This window comes from Lutra lutra, chromosome 2 (assembly GCF_902655055.1).
Source record: "Lutra lutra chromosome 2, mLutLut1.2, whole genome shotgun sequence".
Classification (NCBI taxonomy): Eukaryota; Metazoa; Chordata; class Mammalia; order Carnivora; family Mustelidae; genus Lutra; species Lutra lutra.
The window spans coordinates 41,048,312-41,074,814 of record NC_062279.1 but is presented as its reverse complement, the minus strand read 5'-3'; the positions used below and the strand labels follow the sequence as shown (position 1 = coordinate 41,074,814).

At 39.6% G+C, this 26,503-nt stretch overlaps 2 protein-coding genes across 2 annotated transcripts in view; one reads left to right on the top strand and one right to left on the bottom strand.

Moving 5' to 3' along the window:
• LOC125092828 (multiple coagulation factor deficiency protein 2 homolog) overlaps nucleotides 1–24,691 on the top strand; it is a 30,114-nt gene extending 5,423 nt beyond the window's left edge. The window contains exon 2 of the mRNA XM_047717272.1: nucleotides 22,847–24,691. Within this exon, the coding sequence (XP_047573228.1) occupies nucleotides 22,860–23,300 (441 nt within the window). The 5' untranslated portion in view covers nucleotides 22,847–22,859 and the 3' untranslated portion in view covers nucleotides 23,301–24,691. The remainder of the gene's footprint in view (nucleotides 1–22,846) is intronic.
• PSD3 (pleckstrin and Sec7 domain containing 3) overlaps nucleotides 1–26,503 on the bottom strand; it is a 735,018-nt gene that overhangs the window by 584,139 nt on the left and 124,376 nt on the right.

Sequence of the window (26,503 nt, the reverse complement as noted above, 5' to 3'; positions counted from 1 at the left end):
AGTAAACACACAAGAGTCTTATTTCTATATACTAACAAAGTACAATTGAAAATTAACTTCAAAAAATAATACCCTTTACTTTTGGGGTAATAAGCAAGTTTTGGAACTAGATAGAAGTGATAATTGTATGACATTATGAAAGTATTTGATGCCACTGAATCGTACATTTTAAAATGGTTTAAAATGGTTAAAATGAGAGGTGCTTGGCTGGCTCAGTTGGTAGAGATTATGACTCTTGATCTCAAGATTGTTAGTTCAAGCCCCAAGTTGGGAAAAGAGTTTACTTAAATAAAATAAAATAACTTAAATGATAAAATTTATGGTATGTGTGTTTCACTGTAATTTTAAAAAGAAAAGTTGGGACTCCTGGGTGGCTCAGCCGGTTAAGCAGCTGCCTTCAGCTCAGGTAATGATCCCAAGGTCCTGGGATCGAGTCCCACTCCCTGCTCAGTGGAGAGCCTGCATCTCTCTTCTGCCTCTGTCTGCCACTCTGCCTGCTTGTGTTCACTCTCTCTGACAAATAAATAAATAAAATCTAAATAAATAAATAAGAAAGAAAAGTTAACACTAAAACAAAAAATATGCTATCTATAATAAGTTCCCAAATTGCAATATTAGATAAAGTCTAAAAAAAAAAAATTCAGGGGCTACATCCCAAACCTAAGAAATATGCACTTAAAAATACTCAAAGAAGACCAAAATAGAGACATACTAAGTTCGTTAATTGGAAGAGTCAACATGTTAAAGATACCAATTCTCACCAAGCTGATCTATAGATTTAATTCAATACTAACCTAGATACAAGCAGGATTTTTTTTCTTTTTCTTTTTTTCTTTTTTGATGGGCAGCAAAGCAAAGTTTATTGAGCAACAATAAAGTTTATTGAGTGAGAGTACAAAGCTCCCACAGAAGGAGGGGACCTGAGAGGAATGCTCCAAACAGGATTTTTTTTGAAGATATAAACAAGCTGATTCTAAAATGTATATGAATGGTAGAGGAGCTAGAATAACTAAAACAGTTTTGAAGAATAATGAAGTTGGAGTAATCACAGCATCTAATCTTAAGACTTTAAGCTACAGTAATAAGACAGAGTAGTACTCATGAAGAAATACATGTAGTTCAAGGGACCAGAACAGAGTCCAGAAATAGACCCACACAAATATGACTATTTCATTTTTAACAATAATGCAAAAGCAATTCAATGGAGAAAGTATAGTTCTTTCAACAAAGGATATCGAAGCAACAGTTTATCTTTATACAGAAAAAAGTATACCTAAATTTAAAATTCACACACAAAAATTAAAATGCGTAATAAGCTTAAATCTAAAACCTATAACCATAAAACTATTAAAACAAACAACTGAAAATTCTTATGATCTAAGATTAAATGAAAAATTTTTAGACATATTCCATTAGCATGATCTATAAAAGAAAAAATATGATAAATTATAGTCCATCAAATTTTGTTTAGTGAAGACACTGTTAAGAAAATGAAAAAATAAGCTACAGACTGATACAATATTTACAAGCCACATATAAGCCAAAGGACTTATATCTAGAATATATAAAGAACATTCAAAACTCAAAAAAGAAAAAAAAGAAAGAAAAAATTCACCTAATGAATGGCTTAAAGGGAAAAATGGGCAAAGGACTTGAAGAATTACTTCACTAAAGAGATTATAAGTCTAGGCATTAGGGAAGTAAGTGCAAGCTAAAACCGGGAGGAGATACTACTATGCCCATATTAGAATGGCACAAACACAAAATAGAAAACAAACACAAAACACAAACACAAAAATACCAAATCCTGGCAAAAGGAAAAATGGGATCTTTCCTACGTTGTTGGTGGGAGTGCAAAATGGTAGAACCATTCTAGGAAAACAACTTGGCAGGGTTTTTTTGTTTGTTTGTTTTTCAAGTTCAATATATACTCACCACATGACCTAGCAATCTCTTTCTTGAGTATTTTCCCTAGAGAAATGAAAACTAATGTTCACACAAGACCTGTACATGAATGTTTATAGCAGCTATATTCACAATCACTAAAACTTGGAAACAGCCCAATGTCTTTCAAAGGGTAAAAGGATGAACAAATTGTAGAACACCCATGCAGTGGAATACTCAGCATTCAAAAGGAACAACTATTGATAGAAGCAATAACTAATAACTTGGTTGAACCTTAAAATCCTTGAGACTAACTGGGTGAAAGGAGCAAGTCTTAAAAAGTACATACCCGTTATCCCATTTTTATGACATTTTTGAAAAGACAGTACAGATTCATGATTTCCAGGGATTATGGGTGAGGGAGAGGTATAACTATAAAGGAATAGCACAAGTGAGTGTTTTGGGGTGATTGTAACCATTATATTTCCCAATTATACTGTGGTTGGTTGCACAAATTTACACGTGCATGTATTATCTACATATATGTGTGTGTTAAAACTCATAGAACTGTGTACACATGCACACATATATATGCACATACACAAAAGTTAATTTTTCTTTATGATACTTTTTCTCAGTGTTGTCTACACTAGCAATTAGGCCCAACTAAAATACTGCCAGTATCCCTTCTTTTTCCCTGAATTGGAGTAACTAAGCACATTGTACATAAGTCCTCTGAAGTTTGGAGGGTTTCTGGAAATCAAGGACTGGTATCAGCTATTTATCTGGATATTTTTGATGGCAAGAGGCTCAACAGTACCTAGGCCAATAGAATGAGAGTGGAGCATACATGGAGCACACCAAGGAAAGAGAAAGTGAGGAGATTGCCATTCTAGTTCTCAAGGGACTTGGGTATCAAGGCAAGAACCCAGCTGGTTTCTGTGACCCAAATGAGATTAAGTGAAGGAGGGAAGCCAATAGCTTGCCTTTGTGGTCACTATGCAAAGCAGGTTGTCCAGCCTGAAGGAATACAACATGTACTGTTGGCAAGAGCTACAGGAAAGTTTGACTATCCTCCAGTGATCTTTTGGGTTGGTTACATTTTGGAGCTGAATGCTGCCCATGCAAATTCTGTATGCCACCTACGCTGCAATCCCCATTTTAGCAGAGACCATGAAAAACAGAATGATCAAGGTCTAAGTCACGGGCACTTCCCTCCACACAAACAGACCCAGCTGTCACTGAGTCTGCATCATCATGCCAGGAATCAGACTAAGGAAGGGCACCACAGCAGTGGTCAACAAAGAGTGACCACACTCAGGCGTCTAGATTCTGTAGACTGCCTTCTTTCTCATGGGAAGATGAGTGCCCTCCCCTCCAGCTCTGCGGCTGCTTCTGCAAAGGATGCAGCTCCAGGGGGGTGGGGGGAATGAGGAAATTATGAGAAGGACTAGGAATACAGGGCATGCCAAACTGCAGCTCACTCCTCACAACAGTAGCAGCAGCAGCTGCTCTTGAACAAAGAACTAGCCTCAGCAGGAGGGTGAGAGATTGAAGCTTTTAGAAAAGTCTGAGATTTAAAACAGTATCAGATTATATTGGGATACTTTCTTTGATGAGATCAAATAGATTCCCCTTTCTCCTCCCTCAGTGAGAGCAAGTATATTATCAGTTATTAAAAAAATTACAATTTTTTATGTTTGTAGAATGTTGAGTTGAGACCTTTAATCACTCCATAACAAAAAGAAGGAAGGTTAGAGAGCAGATTATGGAGACAACAAAAGGAGAGAAATGGGAAAGAAATAACTCATAAAAGTTCAAGGCTTTTCTTTCTCTTGGATCATTTTCTTCTTTTCCAGCCTGCCAGACTCCTCTTCAGCTCTGATAGCTAGCCTCTGGACCAGCATACCCACCCCAGGCTGCCTTCTGTCTCCAATAACCATGAGAACTTCTAGTTTTCTGCTGTGCCTAGCACTGCCTTCTCAACTGTGCTGAGAACCAAAGGATTAGCAAGTCTGCCAGGGCTGCAGGCAAATCCTTGCTTGAGATGAGGGCTTTTACTGAAGGCAGCCCTAAATTTCAATGACCTTTCAAATGACAGCAACTATTTTATATTATGATGTTTGGAGGGCCCTAACTCCCTAAAGTATCAGGTTTTCTTGAGCTGGGGTTTGTTTTCCTCCTTATTTGTGAATAATGTTGGCTGAAGGAAGTGAATACATTTTGAAGCATGGGGATTTAAGGAGTCTGTGGTTTCAAATGACTAGAGAAAAACTGAAAAGAAAAACCACTTTAAAATTTAACTGAATTTCAAAAAGCAGCTTTAGAAATATCTATATAGAGATTTTGCTATCTCTACATTTTTTCTATCAATATATAAATATCTGTAGCTTTACTTACAGGATTATTGGTTTCCTCCTATCTATAGTCACAGAGATCTGTGGATCTTATACATAGCTCAAGACTATCATTAATATATGTCAATAAATCTTATTAGCGTGAAATAGCCTTCCCTGATAAAGCCAAGTTGATCATCGTTTCATTGTTACGCCTATTTTTTATTGATAGGATGAAATTCTTCTTTACTATTTCCTTAGTTAAGAAGTTAACTAAAGGAGGAAAGAGGAAATGAAAGATGATAAATGGAAGCAGCCGGTCATGCAAGGGCATGAAGCTTAAGAAAAGCAAGTGGCTCAGAAGGTGCCTGTCCCCGATTATCTAGATACCTTCTTTGGCAAGGAAACAACAGCCCTTTGTTGAAGGCTCCTGGCTTCTACTTCTTCTGAGTGGCCCTTTCTTTGTCCTCTTTCAATCAGCCCCAAAACACAGTAGGGCATATTCATTAGCCAGGTTTTCCTTTCCAGCCTTGGCACAATTTGCAGACATCAGCCAGGTGCCAGCCTCCACCAGTGGCATCTGATCATGCCTCATTTGTCTTCATCCCTCCCCATTCTCCTACACCAGCTTAGAATTTCTTAAAAAGAAATAAGTGAAATCATAGTTGACAGTCCTTATAAGGCCACCCCCCCACACACAACCACACCATGCTTACAAAACAAGCAAGCAAAAGAGAAAGTAATTTAGTTGGTCAAGATCCTTATAGTTAGAGAATATTTTGGAAAATTTAAAAAAGGACATAGTTAATAATCTAATCATTGGTGACAAGACGAAATTAACAAATGACTCAACTAACAAGCATGTCAGTTTGCAAATACTGTGCCTGAATCAGGAGTAAACAGGTACTACTATTTTGCTTATTTGCTAGCAAATTTATTAAATTATACATTTAAAAACATCACTGCTGAGACTTTACACACATGGCTAACCCCATTGAGAATGTCCTCCTTCTTCTTACCCTTTATTTTAAACTCCTCTTCCTTCCAGGTCATGTTCTATCTCCTTCTCAAACTTGCTGAAAATTTTCACTTTCCCATCCTGTGAAATTTGCCACATCCAATTATATTTGCTCACTTACATGCCTAACTTGTCCTCTAACTGCCTTCCCTGTAAACTTCTCAAGGACATTCACTATTTCTGACATTTTTCTTATTTCATTCATTGCATCTCATATGTCCAGGGCACATGTGTGTATGTGTGCGTGCACACGTGCACACACATACACACACACACGCGCGCGCGCGCGCGAAAAGGAAAACGAGGTTTGGATACTCAGCTTGTGGTTATACATTGTATCTCTGTGAGTAGCAACTGAAAAGAAAATTGACATACTAGTTACCATAGACTTAGAGACAACCTCAAATGGTAGAATTGAAGAGGTTCCAGTTAATTTGTTGAATCTTACAGTCCTACGCTTAGCCACATAGCAGTGTTTCTCTCACTATGTTGTTGTTGGGAGATAAGGATGAGTAACATGTGGTCATAAGCTCAGGATGCTTACAGTTGATGTGGTCATCATAAGGTCTAATTCCCATTTTGTAGATGAGTAAACCAAAGCTTAGAAAAGTGAAGTGGAAAAAAAAAAGTGAAGTGACTTGCCAGAGTTGTGAAGCTAAGAGAAACAATATTCCACTGTTTCCCTAGTTTCACCTCCTCACACATCATATGTGCAATTTTTGTTCTGTATGAATAATATCTGTTCATTCCTACAGCAGTCCTGTTCAATTCCTACAACAATTTTTACTTAAATAATTTAAGAAGGAATCTTTAGAATTAGCATCAATAAATAACAAACCAGTATCATTTTCTGTAAGTAGAAGGTATATACTAGTATTCTTTAAAATACATAACTTTTAAAAAGATTTATTTATTTATCTATTTGAGAGAGAGAGAGAGAGAGAGAGAGAATGAGCTTGGGCGAGGGACAGAGGGAGAAGCAGACTCCATGCTGAGCAGAGAGCCCACTGTGGATTTCAATCCCAGGACCCTAGGATCATGACCTGAGTCGAAGGCAGATGCTTAACTGACTGAGTTACCCAGGTACCCCTAAAATACAGTACTTTTAAAAGAAAAATAATAAAAGTTGTGTTACTACTTAAAGTTTACATTTTGGGGAGGCATTACATTACACCAAAGACCATATTGGCAAATCAGATACATTAGTGTATTTTTTACACAGGTGTTACTATATACGTATAGTAAAACCTATATTTGAAAATCAGTCTTTTCAAAGTCGTACCTGTGTGATTTGTCTATTTTGCCCCAAATGCAAAAGAAAAGAAAATTCAGAACCATTCAACATTAGTCAAGAAAAAAGTCTATTCCCTGGCAAAATAAAGGTGATAATAGGTATTCAGCAAAAAACAAAGCTATGAAATTAATTAGAAGGCATGCATGAAACAGTGAGACTTTAAAAATTCAGAATTAGCTTAAAAGAGGCAGAGAAACAGAGCACTAATTCCTACCTGGCAGTCTATTTAAACTTCACTAAGGGCGCCTGGGTGGCTCAGTGGGTTAAGCCGCTGCCTTCGGCTCAGGTCATGATCTCAGGGTCCTGGGATCGAGTCCCGCATCGGGTTCTCTGCTCGGCAGAGATCCTGCTTCCCTCTCTCTCTCTCTGCCTGCCTCTCCATCTACTTGTGATCTCTCTCTGTCAAATAAATAAATAAAAAATCTTTAAACTTCACTAAAATCACACTTGACCATTCTATTGACTCCGGAAGATGATCCTATTTTTTTTTTTTTTGTAGATAAAATACAGTAGTTTCTGAATATGTAAAAAAATCAAGTCTTTATTAACCTGAGTATTTTCTAAATTGGGCATTCTAGATACTTGATTTTAATTGTAGCTTATCAAGGTAAGCTTAACCAGGAAATATTTTAATGTTAATCATTATTGTTAAAAATTATTTTTGAAACAATGAAGGTGTAGTTTTCTATAAGAGCACTGAATACCTAATGTAATGTCACTTTTTAAAATTATTATTTGTGATATTGGGATGGCTAAATCTTGGTTTTAAATGATTTCAGTTTCTTGGGCACCTGTCAAATGCCTGATCTGGCTCTCTGCTTTACTTATGCAATCCCTTTTAACTCTTCCCATATTACAGCAAGACAGTATTATCCCTTTTGACCAGATGTAAGAATTGAGCTATCAAGAAATTAAATAACTTGCATGGAGACTAATAGCAATATAATAAGGACTCTCAGCTAGGTCCATCTGATTTCCAAGTTCAGCCTTTAATCCCAAGTGTAACAGAATCAGAATGCACAGGATCCTGGCCTCAGGCACACAGTCAGCATGACATGCTTTAGTCTTAAAATATATGAGTTTTTTTTTTTTTAACACCTTATTATCTGGCAATTTCCCTTAAGCCTTAGATACAATACAAAAATAAATTCAAGTTAATTGTGAAGTCCAGGTAGTTGAATTCTAGTTAATTAGGTTTTAGTAGCATGTGATTCCTAATAATTAAAGATGTTTTTGGTATGCACCTAGATAAAGTAATGTTGGACACGCTTAAATTGCTTCTTTTGAAGTTAAGATGGAAACATTCTAATAATACTGATAATAATACTGAAGAATGGGGCGCCTGGGTGGCTCAGTGGGTTAAGCCGCTGCCTTCGGCTCAGGTCATGATCTCAGGGTCCTGGGATCGAGTCCCGCATCGGGCTCTCTGCTCAGCAGGGAGCCTGCTTCCCTCTCTCTCTCTCTCTCTCTGCCTGCCTCTCCATCTACTTGTGATCTCTCTCTGTCAAATAAATAAATAAAATCTTTAAAAAAAAATAATACTGAAGAATGTAAATGCTGGCCAGCACATTCATCTCCTAAATGTTGTGTCATTCCTAGCTAAGAAATGTTCACGTTAATCTTTTTAGAGCTATGCTTAAAATGTCAGAAATTAAATTTGTACCACCATTGTAATATTTCCTTATTATTCCCACTTCTTCGCTAAATAGTAATAATTCCAAGTGCTGAGAAAAAGAACCTGCTAGAATCAATGCCTTTGTGACTTTTGCTAGAATTGTTCTCTTATTAAAACACTCAACCTCCACTGTTATTGTCATCTGATAGATACCCGGTGGAATTTCATTAAGGTCACTATAGAGTTTTATTACTTAAGACTTACTAGAAAATTAGGTTATGCCATCTATCTTACTTATGAGAAAATTTTACTTTAGAGAAATTCTACTTCTCACAAACCCTAATACCTCTGGCTGTATATAACCATCTCATCTCCTTCTTTCTTGAATTCTAAAGCAGGTTGTTTTTCTTTCACAAACACCTTATTATCTTAAGGAACAGAGGGACAATGAGAAACTCCCTCTCAAGTACACACATAACCATTTGACTTTCTTCCAGTGTAATTTCACACAGTCCATCAGTTCTGCAGTATCTGACCGAGCCTTTGTCTCTGGGCTGGTCCAGCTTCTCTTCTACCCCAGAATCAGGAAAGAATGTGGTATGCAACTAGCACTTGTATCCAGGTGTTAGCTGGGAGCCTTGGCCATGTTTTTCACCTCTTGTGCTTTGATTTTTTTTTTTTTCTCTAAGTAGAAATAATACTACCTGATGGGGCTCTTGTGAAGATTAAATGAAGTAATGCACATAATGATGACATACAATAAATACTCAAAAATGTTAGCTCTTATTATTAACCTGGATAGTTACTCCTGGCAGGAAGCTTTTCTTACCCATTCAAACCAGGCTGGGTACCCCCATTTTACATTTCTATAACATCTTGACTTTCCTTATAACACTCATCATACTTTTTTTTTTTTAAGATTTTATTTATTTGTCAGAGAGAGAGAGAGCACAAGCAGGCAAAGTGGCAGGCAGGGGCAGAGAGAGAAGCAGGCTCCTCATTGAGCAAGGAGCCCGATGTGGGACTTGATCCCAGGACCCTGGGATCATGACCTGAGCCGAAGGCAGCAGCTTAATTGACTGAGCCACCCAGGCGTCCCTTATCATACTTTTAATTACATATTCAATGTCTGCCTTCTCAACTAGATTATATACACTTCAAGAACAAGTCTGGGGTTTATTATTATTATTAATATAACTAATGTCTAGCACAGAGCCTGTAAAGGCATATTTGTTAAATGAGTGAAAGTTAATGCTGAAGCTATAAGGCTGATGCATTCCTTTGGGTAGACATTCAATTATCTCAGTTATCATTTTTAAAAATTGGTCAATTTGGGCGCCTGGGTGGCTCAGTGGGTTAAGCCGCTGCCTTCGGCTCAGGTCATGATCTCAGGGTCCTGGGATCGAGTCCCGCATCAGGCTCTCTGCTCGGCGGGGAGCCTGCTTCCCTCTCTCTCTTTGCCTGCCTCTCTGTCTACTTGTGATCTCTCTCTGTTAAATAAATAAATAAATAAAATCTTAAAAAAATTTTTTTTAATTGGTCAATTTGAAGAAATTATTGAAAGAAATTGGTATCAAGCTACATCTTGGTTTGTGATATGATGCAGGGGAAAACATGAAACAGTAGTGACCCTACTTTATAGTGTTTTATGGTATGTTCATACCTATCATTCCATACCAGAGGCTCACAGAATATTAGAGATGGAAGACACTCCAGAGACATCGCATCCAGTGTTCACTTGAGAAATAAGGAAACTGAAAGCCATCATTGCACCAAGAGTCACTGCATTCTTCAAACCACCTCCCACAGAAAGGACCTCAGAAAAGCCCTTGGACTCTAACCAATGCGTTCAATGAGCTCACAAGCCTGAAGCATACTCAAAAAGCCTGTGAAAGGAAGGAAATCCCGCACAAATGAGTAGCCAGAAATAGAAGATGCAAGTACAGTTTGGTTGTCCAGACACAGTCTTTCATGGTGTGTCCTAAGCCAGTAGCAAGGGGTGAGACACAAGGCTCAGGGAGAAGTGAAGCATGGAAAGCTAGGCAAAGCAGGAGTTGCTAGGAGTTGTTCTGGAGAGATACACAGCAGTAACCTGTGTGTGACACATTTTCCCCCTCGAGCCAACTGGGCGACCCCTGAGTTTATCAAATGCAGCCCTTCGTACTGTTTACTGGCCAGCTTGGAGAAATGCTCCTGGCATCTGTCTACACATTGTCTTTTCTGCCAACTGCAGGGATCTCCCTTTAGCTTTCAACATGGACACCTGGGGTCTGAAGGAAAATCCCTCCATTAGCTAGGCACTTGGGAAATGCTTTCTGATGATCGCATGGAAGACAGTGATTTTCCTCATGCCCAAAAGTTCACTTAAGTTCATTTGTTCATGGCTCAAGTCCATGTGCTAGGAATATAGGACTGACCGCCCAGTCCCCTGATATTGGCTCCTCTGCAGCCTGCATGTGGAGCTGTAAGGGCCAAGGGCAAGCCACTCAAAATGTACCACTCAGGCATATTGCTTATTTAATTTAATTTATTTAAAAAAATTTTTTAAGATTATTGATTTATTTATTTGAGAGGGAGAGAGAGCAAGTGTGAGTGCCAAAAGCAGGGGGAGGGAGAAGCAGACTCCCTGCTGAGCAGGGAGACTGACACAGGGCTCATCCCAGGACCCTAAAATTCTGACCTGAGCTGAAGGCAGATGCTAAACCGACTGAGCTACCCAGGTGCCCCAAGTCCACAGTTCTGATGGGGACTGTTCACATACCCTGAGTTAATGTCAAGCTAACATAGGGCAAGTTGTTTTAAACTGTCTAAACTCTGCAGAAAAATAGCTACCCAGCATAATTATTTACTTTCAGCAGCTTGAATGCAAGTGTCATTAAATCTTTACAACGGTTCTAGTGAATGCCATTCATTTTCATCAGTAGTTCCAAAGAATTACACAAGGGAGCTTTTCAATTTAATATGAACAATAAATCTCATACATGTTGTGGGGGATCTTTTGGCCTATAAAATGTGACTGAAGCAGTTTCCACGAGGGCTTAGCTTGCTTGAAATAACTTAGGAACCAAGCTTTAGTCTTCATATGGGGGAAGGGAAAGGAAGGGACTAGAGGAATGGGAAGAAGGGCCAGCCAAGTAGCCAAGCCGCCAGTCTTCACAGAAGTGCCAGAGGCTATGTTTATTCAGAACTCAACAAATTATGTGCTTATTCTGTGCAAGCCTGTGCAGATGTGGATCCCAACTTCTAGTAAAAGAGGTAAGATTTGTATAGAAATACTTGAAACTAGGTAATACTAGGTAGTATTAGGCAAAAGTAGGTGACAGTTGAAACTACAGGTAACAGGGTTATCTGTGATTATGATAACACCTATAATTTAGTAGGAACTTGATCAGCTATGTGAAAGAACTGTGCAAGTGCTTGACGTCCTCTATGAAAAGAATGCTCACAACAGTGGAGGGGCACAAAGAAAGTGAAGCTCAGAGAAGTTAAGTAATTTAATGTCCAAGATCCCTTAGCTAGCTGAGGGTAACAAGTTGACTCCAAACAAGGAGTTGACAAGTCCACCTCCAAACAAGGGTTGCTAGATAAAATATAGGACACCAATAAATTTGAATTTCAGATAAACAACAAATAATTACACTGAAAAGTAAAAGTATGTCTCAAATATTGCTGTTTTTATTTGCTAAATCTGGGAACCTTACTCCAAATCTCAACCTACAAGGTAAGATCCTATTTTTAGGTGGTAGGGAATTCAGGACCAGAGGGATTCCCTTTGGTTAGGAGTATCACAAAATAGCCTACTGCCTGTATGTAAACTTGTGATTTATAATAAGAAATGTGTATTTGGTCTTTGTCCCTTCCTCAGCTTAGAGCTCCTAAAACCCTTGGAATGTCCTAATGAGGGCCACAAAGATGTCTCTTGTTATGTTAATGAAGTAACTTTTGGAAAGCCCCTAAGGGTGAAAGCTGGTCCCTTAGGAACTAACCTATGATAAGAGAACCACAGTGCAGCTACCCCTTCCCACACTGCAAGGGAGGGGAGGACAGGGGATTGAATTCAATTACCAGTGGTTGATGATTTAATCAATCATACCTGTGCAATTAAGCCACCATGAAACCAGAAAAGGTGGGGCTCAGAAAGCCTTTGGGTGGGCAAACAATGGAGATTTGGGGAGAGCGGCACACCTCCCCAATGAGGGGAAGGAAGCTCCGTGCCATTTCCCCAGACCTCACTCTATGGTCTTTTCCATCTCGCTGTTCCTGAGTTATATCCTTTTGTAATAAACCGGTGATCTAGTAAGTAAACTGTCTCTCTGAATTCTGTGAGCTCTAGCAAATTAATTGAATGCAAGGAGTGATTAAGGAGAGCTCCAATCTAGAGTCAGTAGGCCAGAAGCAAAGGTGACCATCTGGTCTGGCATCTAAAATGGGAGATGGGGGAGAGGGGCAATCTTGTAGTATAAACACTCAACCTGTGGGATCGGACGCTATCTCCATGTCAGTAGTGTTAGAATTGAGTGTTAGAATTGAATTGTATGGTACCCAGCTGGTGTAGAATCACTTGGTGGTGTGAGAAAAAGCTCCACACACTGGAATTTGGAACAGAAGTAGATCATAGTTCTGGGCACTCCCGCCCTATTTCAGATGCATCCTGAGGCTACAAGAAGCCTAAGACTTAGACAAAATTTTTAATATTAATTTTTAGTGTGATATGCTTAGCAATGTTTAAAACTTTTCCCCTGAACCCAATCATCATTGCAATTAATACTATCATCTTAATACATCATGTAAACTTTAAAACACAAAATTAAAAGTTTAAAAGATGAGATAATAGAAACATAAAACGGGGTACTATCTCTTTCTTTTGGTGCCAAAAAAATTGTCTTGAGAATCCCACTTTTTACATCGTTGCCCATTTTGGACACATCTCGTCCTGGGCAAGACTTGTAGATAACTAATATTTATCAAAGACCTATGTGCAGTTTTTCTCCCTTGGTCCTTGCATCAGTTCTAGAGTTCCTATTTCCATTCCCAGCCTAACCAGTGGAATTGTGACTTGCAGAGCCCATGCTCCTTCAGCCAAGATGCCTTGTAGGGAGAGCACCCAGGGAGGGCCTGGAGGGGGTGGGGGTGGGGGTAGGCAGCTGCAAAGGCTGCTGGAAGCTGGGGTGAGGCTCTCTCCAATTGTCACATAGTTAATATGATTATGTTTGAATTTAAACTTTGGTCCCAGGATCTGTGCTTTCTCCTGCTTTGCTATCCTGTTTAAGATGGCTCTGAACTGTAACACAAGTGTAAATAAAGGGTAGTTTTCCCTCCAAAAATTTTAAAAAACAAACAAAAAAAAGGACACTGGATCTACTGGAACTAACCAAGCAACTTGAATCTTGAATCTAGGATATTGAATCCAGAGAACCAGCATAGTTTATCAAGAAATTTTTGTAAAACCCAAATTTTCTTTAACTCTTTCCTTTTTACTTAGGCCAGGCAGACCCAGTCTTAGTGTTTTGTTTTTAGAATGTAGTCTAATAATTAAAAGCCTCTCCAAACCATTTAATGGGCAGAATAATTTATTGACATGAATTTGTGAATTTTCTCTTGATTTTTTTTTTTAGTGCCCTTCCCTTTAAGCCAAGCCTTCTGCCATGCCTTGGAGAAGTTTATATGTCAAAGCATAGTGTCTCTCAAGACATTTCCCATCTGTTAGAAGATGCTAAAGATCCTAAAACAAGTTTCTGGAAGAGGAGGGTGTTGCCTGAGCCTGGCAAGGGGTACAATTTGAATCCTGTTTAATCCTGGGGGACTGCTCAGAGGCAGTGCCCTCAGGGAAGTTTTAAGTAGGAGAGGGCAGAAACTACAGGAAGGGTGGGTGTGTTTATGAAATGACTTGCTCTTAGTCAGGATTTTATCAAAAAATTAGGCATGATTTCATATTTCTGCCTCCCATTCCCAACCTTGTTTTAGAATCCGAAGCAAATTACTTCATGCTTCTAACTACAGAGAGCTCTCTTTTGTTTTCCTGTAGTTCTGAGCTTCAGTGCATTTCCTTTTTTCCAGGTCCATCAGTTCTGGACTGCAGTAGATGATGACTTGATGGAGAATTCACCTACTAGTTTCACGTAACACAAAAGTTACGATTAGACACAGAAAGTAATAGCCTTGGTCTTTATACTTGGAGATGGAAGAGGGTAAGGAAAGGAATCATTGTTCAAACCTACAGGTAGAGAGATACCTCAACTCCCCCACTCCCCCGCCCACCCAGTTCCTGACTTACCTACTTCCTATGTGTTCCTTTTCCAGAAGCAGAAAGGGAGTCCAGACCCCAGGCCCTGGGGCCCAGAAGCAATGGAACTGCCAGTCCTGAAGGCACACAGCCTTGAATGAAAGGCAGTCTGGCAAAGGTTAGGGTGGGTGGAGTATTGGTGATCAAAATCGGAGCTGGTGGTAGAAGCTGGATCGAGGCTGGAGTTCCCCAGCATCTGCGTACTCTGTGCCAGGCATGGGCCCAAGTGCCTTACAAATTAGAAATTAATTCATTTTTCCTATCTGGTAGGAACTCACAGATGAGGAAACTCAGGTACAGAAAGATTAAGTAACTTACCCAAGCAAGCCTACCATGCTAGGAAGGTGCAGGCAGAGCTGAGACTCATACCTGGAGTCTGGCTTGGGGGTCTGTGCTCTCAAACATAGCTGACCATGTGCTGAAGGAGCAAGTAAATGGAAGAATCCATGAATGCTTTCATACCATGGAAATCTTTTGACCCTTGGCCCAATTTTAGTGGACAGGAAACCATGATAATATCCAGACTGAATTTATTGCTAGTCCAGGAAGATGTGGGTATGGAGCAAGATTTTAATGTGATTTATGAAAAATAATGAAATGGCTCTTTCTCTGAACATGGTGATGGCTTTTGACACCTGTTATAGTTATAGTTCTTGAATAACTTATTTTCTTCTTTTTCCTGTTCTTAACCAATCAGGAACTAATTTTTTCACAAGGCAAAGACTCTTGCACATGCAGGATAGACTAGGCAAGCCTGCAAAAGGGGGGATCTTAACGCTATGGATTCTTTGGCCTGTCTTCATGCTTAAGGGGCCTGAGAGGTCTCAAAATCATTTTGTCTGGGAAGAAAGATGCAGAAAAGCCAATGTACATATTACTGTTGTGAACTGACATATTGTTACAGTGTCACAAAGTTCTAAACCCCATTTTTCTTCAGAGGCCACATTCTGCTCACTCCCAGCCTGGATCACATGCTTTGATTTGCTGTCCAAATGACAGAATCCTTCACATGCTATAGGCAAGACTGTAGTCCTTACACAAGGAGAGACATTCAAAGAGTCATCCCAAGCCCAACCTCCCCTCCCTACCTCCCTGCACATGCTAATAAGGAAACAGATTCAGATTCACTGACTTTGATCAAGCTTACAGGACCCATTCCCGTGTGTCTGCCATCTCTTAGCAATGCTTTGCAAAGTGGTCTTTATCAGTTGCCATCACTGCCTGCCACCTGGGAAGGGAAATCTTCCAGGGTGAGGAGAAATCTTCATCCCAGGGGAGGCTACTACCTCTCTCTATTGCACAAACATGGCAGTCCAGCTCCAGATTTTCTGGTCCTGACTCCAAATTCTCCAATGTTGCACTAAATGATGCATATTTTTGTGCTGAAATATGTGCTTCTTTTCATGGCATTTTTTATTCAGTAAATGCGGTCTATTATTTTAAATTTATTTTTTATATTTTGAATAAAAGGTATAAACTTACAACACAGAAATCCTAGTTTTCAGTTAGGAAAGCATTCACTCTATGTGTATATATTAGTTGTTACGTTCCTTATTAGTAAATAAGAAAATTCACAAGTGAACTCAGGAGAAACTCCATACTCAAATCCTCTTTAGAGTCTATCAGTCAGCCATGTTTTTCCTTTCCCCACTCAGAAAGCCCCTGAGGCCCGTCTCCAGTATGGATCTTCCCCTGACAAAATGGAAGAGAGGTGGTGACTTCTCTCCCCAAATCATGAGGCCATCACCAGAGTACAGGCCTACACCAATTATCACCTGAAATTGCAAGCCTTTGTCCTTATTCTGCTGATGTTTCTTGTATGTGTCTAAAATGCCTCTTTGCATATAGGTCTGTTTGCCTCAAACTTCAGGTTTATAGAAAGCAGGAGAAGAATCTCCCACCTGTTTTATGCCCAAAGAACTACAGAAACATTTTAAAAATTCTTTTAACAATGCTTAAAGTAACTTATAATAGTTAACAATATAATTCCTTCTAGTTGGACTCTTGTAATGTTTTTTCTTTTCCCAGAGGGCCTCAGAGGCTACAAACAGCAAGACAGCCCAATAAATGCACAGAAGGCAACCAACCATAAATGGTCCACAAAACAGCATAAAAAGGTGAAAGTGCACTTTGTAGAGAACTGTAAGGAACAGTTCACTTCCTAAAACAGATGAAAATAGAAAGAATTTTGCCATTAAGCTTTCTCAAATGGCATGAAAAGTAGGAATGATTATTTATGGTGAAAATACTTGTTTGTAGGTTGTTCAAAACATGGAATAAAGCTGGTTCTTCAGGAGAATAGTTATCACTATTGAGGGGATATCATTCACAGAGATTATTTGCAAAGTAGATTGTGAAAAGTAGGTCAACAAGCTGAGCCAAACAGAAATATTATGGTAATTCCTTTGCCACAGGCCCACCCAAGAAATCCCTAAACATTAGTCTAAGCCACAAGAGAAATATATTATCATAAAAATACCACTATGCTAAAGTTATGACCCCAAAGATAGTTTGAGATTTTATTCTACTTTGGATTGACTCCAACAGTGCCAGCTATCCCTTGCTTGACAAGTCACCAGCCTGGAGGCCTCACAGTTTAATGCCTTGCAAATGTGAAGTGGAGGAACTAAAGGACATGAGGAATGAAGTGAAGGAATTAATAAAAGAGGAGGTCGTTTATAGTGACTATGCCATAAACAATCTAGAGGTTATATTTATGGAACACCCATAAAAAGAAAGATTTTATTAATTTAAATCCTAAACATCGTTATCCTAAACAGAATCAAACTTTTTAAGGTTACAAATTTTGAAAGGATCTGCTCAATTGTCTATCATTAGAATGCAGTTTCATTCAGGGAAACCTCGAATGCTTGAGGAACTGGAGTATTCTCCCCCCTCTACTTGACTTACTCCTTCAGGAATTCGTCATAGCTCTATAGCTCAGAACTAGGGGTGCCTGGGTGGCTCAGTCGGTTAAGCGTCTGCCTTTGGCTCAGGTCATGATCCTGGGGTCCTGGGATCGAGCCCATATCAGGTTCCCTGCTCAGCAGAGGGTCTGCTTCTCCCTCTCCCTCTGCTGTTCTCCCTGCTTGGATTCATTCTCTCTGTGTCAAATAAATAAATAAATAAATAAATAAATAAATAAATAAATAAATAAATAAAATCTATAGTTCAGAACTAAAGGACTTTGAGGGAAAAATGAGTGCTCCCTATCATCTGGAGGAAGTTAAACTGTGTGCCTCAAGGATTTTTTCCATAAGATTAGGAAGAGGGTGGCAGGAATATTAAATCCTGCAATCTCTATAGTAACTATAGGTAACTGTAACAACTATAGTAATCTGTAGAGTAACTAGGGAAGTTACTTCACCAATGCACCTACTCTTCCCTTAATTTCTGTGTTCCTCTCCTGTTTAAAACTCTCCAGTAGCTCCCCATTGTATGTAAAATAAAATTCAAACTTCTTTCTGAGTCGGTGAAGCTCTACATGATCTGTCCCTTCCTATGGCTTTGACTTTTCTCATAACTAATGCTCACCAGTGATCCTGCAGGTACGTGGGACTCTTGTGCTAAGCCTTGCCTTGAACCTTCCCCTCCCTTGGCTGGTTCCTGCCTGTCATTCAAGTCTTAATTCAAAAGTCACCTCCTCCGTGAGGCCAATTCTCATCACACAAACTAGACTATTCATTCTAACACCCCTCATCTCACCACCTCCTTCTGTTTTATTTTCTTCCAGGTACCAGTCACAATCAGAAGTTGTATGTTCATGTCTTGTTTTCTTGTTTCATTTCCTGCGCCTACCAGAGTATGTGAGCTTGTCTTATTCACTGCTGTATCCCCAGTGCCTAGAACAATGATCAAGAAATAGTTATTGAATGAATGAATCCAGAAGTTATTTCTTTAGCAATTATTCATCCAGACTGAATCCATAGTTACAGAGAGCAAAAGTATCATGTCTGAACACACAACACACACACACACACAAAAATCTGTATTAAAACTCATGAGATTTTCTGCTAGATGAGCCACTCAACCCCTCACTTTTACTTTCTATAATTAACACACTTGCTTTACAATTTTAACAAATTTGTTAGTTTAGTTATTTGTTAGTATCCTGGCCTGTGGTGAATTTTAAAAAGTCTCTTAGAAGTCAGCACGCTAATGGCAGTAAGAGGGAACAGGCCAACATGAAGGAAACTGAAAAATGACTAAAAAACAGTAAGAACTCAGAGAACAGAGTATTTGTACAAAGCAAATAGTTTTACAGATGAAAGTTGCCAGCAAACAATATTGCTATTATAATAATTACTTATCAAGAAAGTTAAATTATGTTGTATATACATTTAAAGAAACAAGGTAATAGTAAATATCAAGTGCTTCTTAAAAAAGATTTTATCCAAAATGTTATTTTTTTAATCTTTTAAAATGGTGTGGAAGGAGAGGACTTGAGCCCACAGTATTAAGAATTATACCAGCCGAGGGGAGGAGTCAAGATGGCAGAGAAGTAGCAGGCTGAGACTACTTCAGGTAGCGGGAGATCAGCTAGATAGCTTATCTAAAGATTGCAAACACCTACAAATTCAAGGGGAGATCGAAGAGAAGAAGAACAGCAATTCTAGAAACAGAAAATCAACCACTTTCTGAAAGGTAGGACTGGCGGAGAAGTGAATCCAAAGCGACGGGAAGATAGACCGCGGGGGAGGGGCCGGCTCCCGGCAAGCGGCGGAGCAACGGAGCACAAAATCGGGACTTTTTTTTTTTTTAAAGGTTTTTTTTGTTTTTTTTTTTTTTAATTTATTTGACAGAGAGAGATCACAAGTAGGCAGAGAGGCAGGCAGAGAGAGAGGAAGGGAAGCAGGCTTCCTGCCGAGCAGCGAACCCGACGCGGGAGTCCTGGGATCATGACCTGAGCCGAAGGCAGCGGCTTAACCCACTGAGCCACCCAGGCGCCCCCAAAATCGGGACTTTTAAAAGTCTGTTCCGCTGAGGGGCATCGCTCCAGAGGCTTAACCGGGGTGAAGCCCGCACGGGATCAGCGTGGGCTCAGGTCCCGCAGGGTCACAGAAGGATCGGGGTGTCTGAGTGTCGCAGAGCTCACAGGTATTAGAACGGGGAAGCCGGCTACAGAGACAGAGCCGAGGAGTGACTCTCAGCTCGGGGTTACCTTGAACCGGTCGCAGGCTCGGTCAGCTCGGAGCGCGGCCAGAGGCCAGGGTGGCAGGAGTCACTGGGCGCTGTTCTCTGGGGGCGCACTGAGGAGTGGGGCCCTGGGCTCTCGGCTCCTCCAGGCCGGACACCGGGAGGCCGCCATCTTCATTCCCGCCCTCCGGAACTCTACGGAAAGCGCTCAGGGAACAAAAGCTCCCGAAAGCAAACCCGAGCGGATTACTCAGCCCAGCCCGGGTAAGGGCGGTGCAACTCCGCCTGGGACAAAGACGCTTGAGAATCACTACAACAGGCCCCTCCCCCAGAAGATCAGCAAGAAACCCAGCCAGGACCAAGTTCACCTACCAAGGAGTGTAGTTTCAACACCAAGGAGAGCAACGGAATTCCAGAGGAGAAAGCAAAGCACGGAACTCAGGGCTTTCTCCCCATGATTCTTTAGCCTTGTAGTTAATTTAATTTTTTTTTCTTTTTCAATTTTTTTTTCTCTTCTTCTGCAAAATTTTTTTTTACTTTTACCGTTTTCTTTTTTGAACGTTTTTTAACTAGTTTATCTAATATATATATATATGTGTATATATATATATATATTCTTTTTTATATATTTTCTTTATTCGTTTTCTTTTTTTTTTAATTGTTTTTTTTTTTCTTTCTGAACCTCTTTTTAACCCCTTTTTCCCCCCCTCACGATTTGGGATCTCTTCTGATATGGTTACAGCATATTTTCCTGGGGTTGTTGCCACCCTTTTAGTATTTTACTTGCTCCTTCATATACTCTTATCTGGACAAAATGACAAGGCGGAAAAATTCACCACAAAAAAAAGAACAAGAGGCAGTACCAAAGGCTAGGGACCTAATCAATACAGACATTGGTAATATGTCAGATCTAGTGTTCAGAATGACGATTCTCAAGGTTCTAGCCGTGCTCGAAAAAGGCATGGAAGATATTAGAGAAACCCTCTCGGGAGATATAAAAGCCCTTTCTGGAGAAATAAAAGAACTAAAATCGAACCAAGTTGAAATAAAAAAAGCTATTAATGAGGTGCAATCAAAAATGGAGTCTCTCACCGCTAGGATAAATGAGGGAGAAGAAAGAATTAGCGATATAGAAGACCAAATGACAGAGAATAAAGAAGCTGAGCAAAAGAGGGACAAACAGCTACTGGACCACGAGGGGAGAATTCGAGAGATAAGTGACACCATAAGACGAAACAACATTAGAATAATTGGGATTCCAGAAGAAGAGGAAACAGAGAGGGGAGCAGAAGGTATATTGGAGAGAATTATTGGAGAGAATTTCCCCAATATGGCAAAGGGAACAAGCATCAAATCCAGGAGGTTCAGAGAACCCCCCTCAAGATCAATAAGGATAGGTCCACACCCCATCACCTAATAGTAAAATTTACAAGTCTTAGTGACAAAGAGAAGATCCTGAAAGCAGCCCGGGAAAAGAAGTCTGTAACGTACAATGGTAAAAATATTAGATTGGCAGCAGACTTATCCACAGAGACCTGGCAGGCCAGAAAGAGCTGGCATGATATATTCAGAGTACTAAACGAGAAAAACATGCAGCCAAGAATACTATATCCAGCTAGGCTATCATTGAAAATAGAAGGAGAGATTAAAAGCTTCCAGGACAAACAAAAACTGAAAGAATTTGCAAATACCAAACCAGCTCTACAGGAAATATTGAAAGGGGTCCTCTAAGCAAAGAGAGACCCTAAAAGAAGTAGATCAGAAAGAAACAGAGACAATATACAATAACAGTCACCTTACAGGCAATACAATGGCACTAAATTCATATCTCTCAATACTTACCCTGAATGTTAATGGGTTAAATGCCCCAATCAAAAGACACAGGGTATCAGAATGGATAAAAAACCAAAACCCATCTATATGTTGCCTACAGAAACTCATCTTAAACCCGAAGACACCTCCAGATTTAAAGTGAGGGGGTGGAAAAGAATTTACCATGCTAATGGACATCAGAAGAAAGCAGGAGTGGCAATCCTTATATCACATCAATTAGATTTTAAGCCAAAGACTACAATAAGAAATGAGGAAGGACACTATATCATACTCAAAGGAACTGTCCAACAAGAAGATCTAACAATTTTAAATATCTAGGCCCCTAACGTGGGAGCAGCCAACTATATAAACCAATTAATAACAAAATCAAAGAAACATATCGACAATAATACAATAATAGTAGGGGACTTTAACACTCCCCTCACTGAAATGGACAGATCATCGGCGCAAAAGATCAACAAGGAAATCAAGGCCTTAAATGACACACTGGACCAGATGGACATCACAGCTATATTCAGAACTTTTCATCCCAAAGCAACAGAATACACATTCTTCTCTAGTGCACATGGAACATTCTCCAGAATAGATCACATTCTTGGTCCTAAATCAAGTCTCAACCATTATCAAAAGATTGGAATCATTCCCTGCATATTTTCAGACCACAATGCTCTGAAGCTAGAACTCAATCACAAGAGGAAATTTGGAAAGAACCCAAATACATGGAGACTAAACAGCATCCTTCTAAAGAATGAATGGGTCAACCAGGAAATTAAAGAAGAATTGAAAAAATTCATGGAAACAAATGATAATGAAAGCACAACGGTTCAGAATCTGTGGGACACAACAAAGGCAGTCCTGAGAGGAAAATATATAGCGGTACAAGCCTTTCTCAAGAAACAAGAAAGGTCTCAGGTACACAACCTAACCCTACACCTAAAGGAGCTGGAGAAAGAACAAGAAAGAAACCCTAAACCCAGCAGGAGAAGAGAAATCATAAAGATCAGAGCAGAAATCAATGAAATAGAAACCAAAAAAACAATAGAACAAATCAACGAAACGAGGAGCTGGTTCTTTGAAAGAATTAATAAGATTGATAAGCCCCTGGCCAGACTTATCAAAAAGAAAAGAGAGAGGACCCAAATAAATAAAATCATGAATGAAAGAGGAGAGATCACAACGAACCCCAAAGAAATACAGACAATTATAAGAACATTCTATGAGCAACTCTACGCCAACAAATTTGACAATCTGGAAGAAATGGATGCATTCCTAGAGACATATAAACTACCACAACTGAACCAGGAAGAAATAGAAAGCCTCAACAGACCCATAAGCAGTAAGGAGATTGAAACAGTCATCAAAAATCTCCAAACAGAGGGGACGGGGGCTGGCGAGGTTCATGCTAGAAGCCTTCGCATCTAAGGAAAACTGGAAACAGGGCAGTGAGGGTACTGGCGACCATGAGATCTCTGCGGCTGCTCAGAACCCCCTTCCTGTGCGGCCTGCTCTGGGCCTTTTGTGCTCCAGGTTCCAGGGCTGAGGAACCTGGGGCCAGCTTCTCCCATCCTGGCAGCGTGGGCCTGGATAAGCATACAGTGCACGACCAAGAGCATATCATGGAGCATCTAGAAGGTGTCATCAACAAACCAGAAGCAGAGATGTCCCCACAAGAACTGCAGCTCCATTATTTCAAAATGCATGATTATGACGGCAATAATTTGCTTGATGGCCTAGAACTCTCCACAGCCATCACTCACGTCCATAAGGAGGAAGGGAATGAACAGGCCCCACCAATGAGTGAAGCTGAACTGATTAACTTAATAGATGGTGTTCTGAGAGACGATGACAAGAACAATGATGGATATATTGACTATGCTGAATTTGCAAAATCACTGCAGTAGGCACTGTTTGGCCATCTAGTTACATGCAAATGTGACCCATTACAATGTGATCGAACACTTTTGGTAATGCAAAATAACTAATTTCCAACTATTGCTACAGTCTTTTGGTAAAAACCTGTAGCAGTTTATTACACTGGGGTGAGAAAGAGGGATCAAGGGCAATATAAGAGAAATGGACATATGCAGCAGTCCCGTACTGTTCAGTCTCTTACTGGACAAGGGCTTGATTAAAGAATTCTCTTAAGAATATTGGCTAATTGGAGCGTAGTACTCAGGAACTTAACTGTAGAATACTGCTAGTCTCTTGGTTTTCATTCAGGCTACCTGAAAAGTAAGACAAGCTTTGCCAAGTGGACATACTTTTCAGTAACAGTGAAGGAATAGCATAAATGCCAAATGTTTCCCCTGGTGGAACCTGTCTCTTCAGGTAAACGTCGTCAGTATTCTGCAAAGTGTCCCCGTCCCCCATCCACATCCATCTGTCCATCACCGTCCATCCCCCCCCACCATGATGACGTGCCCCTGGGCAAGGGAGTATTAGGCTATTTTAAAGCCACTGTATAAGAAGGATACCAGATCCTGAGTTCAGCAAGCCTTAGCATCTAAATTCTGTATCTTCTGGCACTTTGGAAGGGATACACCATTGACCTACATGATTAACATTTTTTAGTTTTTCAATATTTTGTAGAACTACTGCCACATCCTTTCTTTTATGTCTTCTTCAGCTTAGGAGAGACCTTGAAGTTAAACATGTTTTTTATTCTAATCATTAGCAAATGTTTTAGCTTTCTTAATATTTGTATTTAACCCTTGTTTTGAGGGTTTGTTTTTGAAGTTTAGAAACTATATGGAATACAAGGACTGTATCCCTCCTGCTTGGTGCAGCGGGGGATAAAGCTACTATCTGGTCTTGCCTAAGTGAGGAGTGAGATCACCAAGCTCCAATTGCTACAAGCTCTATTTAGAAGGAATGGCGTTTAAATTACCTCTTCTAGCTTAAATATGTGAATTCTTTCAGATCAGGAAAGATTAAAAAAAGAAGCCTAAAAACTCTTAACAGTGCGAATCTCAATAATGGTTGAAAATGAGAAGCAGCAGCAAATTGTAATTTGGTTTATGGGATGTGATAGTGTGCCGGGATGGAAAACCCAAAATGATGGTTGAATGGGGGGAAAAAACTGCATAGGATTTGCTGAAAGACACATAGAGACTTATTTTCTTTATTAAAGTATTCTTATAAGAAAACATATGTATTTGTAAAAATGGTTTCCTGTGTCAAGTATTTGTGCAATCAGAGCTGAATTGTAAACTATTCTTGTAATACCTAGTTATTTTGAAAGATTTATATAATGAATCCTGGATATATGACCAATAAAACTGATGAAACAACAACAACAACAAAAATCTCTAAACAAACAAAAGCCCAGGGCCAGATGGCTTCCCGGGGGGAATTCTACCAAACATTTAAAGAAGAACTAATTCCTATTCTCCTGAAACTGTTCCAAAAAATAGAAATGGAAGGAAAACTTCCAAACTCATTTTATGAGGCCAGCATCACCTTGATCCCAAAACCAGACAAGGATCCCATCAAAAAAGAGAACTACAGACCAATATCCTTGATGAACACAGATGGAAAAATTCTCACCAAAATACTAGCCAATAGGATTCAACAGTACATTAAAAGGATTATTCACCACGACCAAGTGGGATTTATTCCAGGGCTGCAAGGCTGGTTCAACATCCGCAAATCAATCAATGTGATACAACACATTAATAAAAGAAAGAACAAGAACCATATGATACTCTCCATAGATGCTGAAAAAGCATTTGACAAAGTACAGCATCCCTTCCTGATCAAAACTCTTCAAAGTGTAGGGATAGACGGCACATACCTCAATATTATCAAAGCCATCTATGAAAAACCCACTGCAAATATCATTCTCAATGGAGAAAGACTGAAAGCTTTTCCGCTAAGGTCAGGAACACGGCAGGGATGTCCGTTATCACCACTGCTATTCAACATAGTACTAGAAGTCCTAGCCTCAGCAATCAGACAACAAAAGGAAATTAAAGGCATCCAAATCGGCAAAGAAGAAGTCAAACTATCACTCTTTGCAGATGATATGATACTATATGTGGAAAACCCAAAAGACTCCACTCCAAAACTGCTAGAACTTGTACAGGAATTCAGTAAAGTGTCAGGATATAAAATCAATGCACAGAAATCAGTTGCATTTCTCTACACCAACAACAAGACAGAAGAAAGAGAAATTAAGGAGTCCATCCCATTTACAATTGCACCCAAAACTGTAAGATACCTAGGAATAAACCTAACCAAAGAGACTAAGAATCTATACACAGAAAACTATAAAGTACTCCTGAAAGAAATTGAGGAAGACACAAAGAAATGGAAAAATGTTCCATGCTCCTGGATTGGAAGAATAAATATTGTGAAAATGTCTATGCTACCTAAAGCAATCTACACATTTAATGCAATTCCTATCAAAGTACCATCCATTTTCTTCAAAGAAATGGAACAAATAATCCTAAAATTTATATGGAACCAGAAAAGACCTCGAATAGCCAAAGGAATATTGAAAAAGAAAGCCAAAGTCGGTGGCATCACAATTCCGGACTTCAAGCTCTATTACAAAGCTGTCATCATCAAGACAGCATGGTACTGGCACAAAAACAGACACATAGATCAATGGAACAGAATAGAGAGCCCAGAAATAGACCCTCAACTCTATGGTCAACTCATCTTCGACAAAGCAGGAAAGAATGTCCAGTGGAAAAAAGACAGCCTCTTCAATAAATGGTGTTGGGAAAATTGGACAGCCACATGCAGAAAAATGAAATTGGATCATTTCCTTACACCACACACGAAAATAGACTCAAAATGGATGAAGGATCTCAATGTGAGAAAGGAATCCATCAAAATCCTTGAGGAGAACACAGGCAACAACCTCTTCGACCTCAGCCGCAGCAACTTCTTCCTAGGAACATCGCCAAAAGCAAGGGAAGCAAGGGCAAAAATGAACACTTGGGATTTTATCAAGATCAAAAGCTTTTGCACAGCAAAGGAAACAGTGAACAAAACCAAAAGACAACTGACAGAATGGGAGAAGATATTTGCAAATGACATATCAGATAAAGGGCTAGTGTCCAAAATCTATAAAGAACTTAGCAGACTCAACACCCAA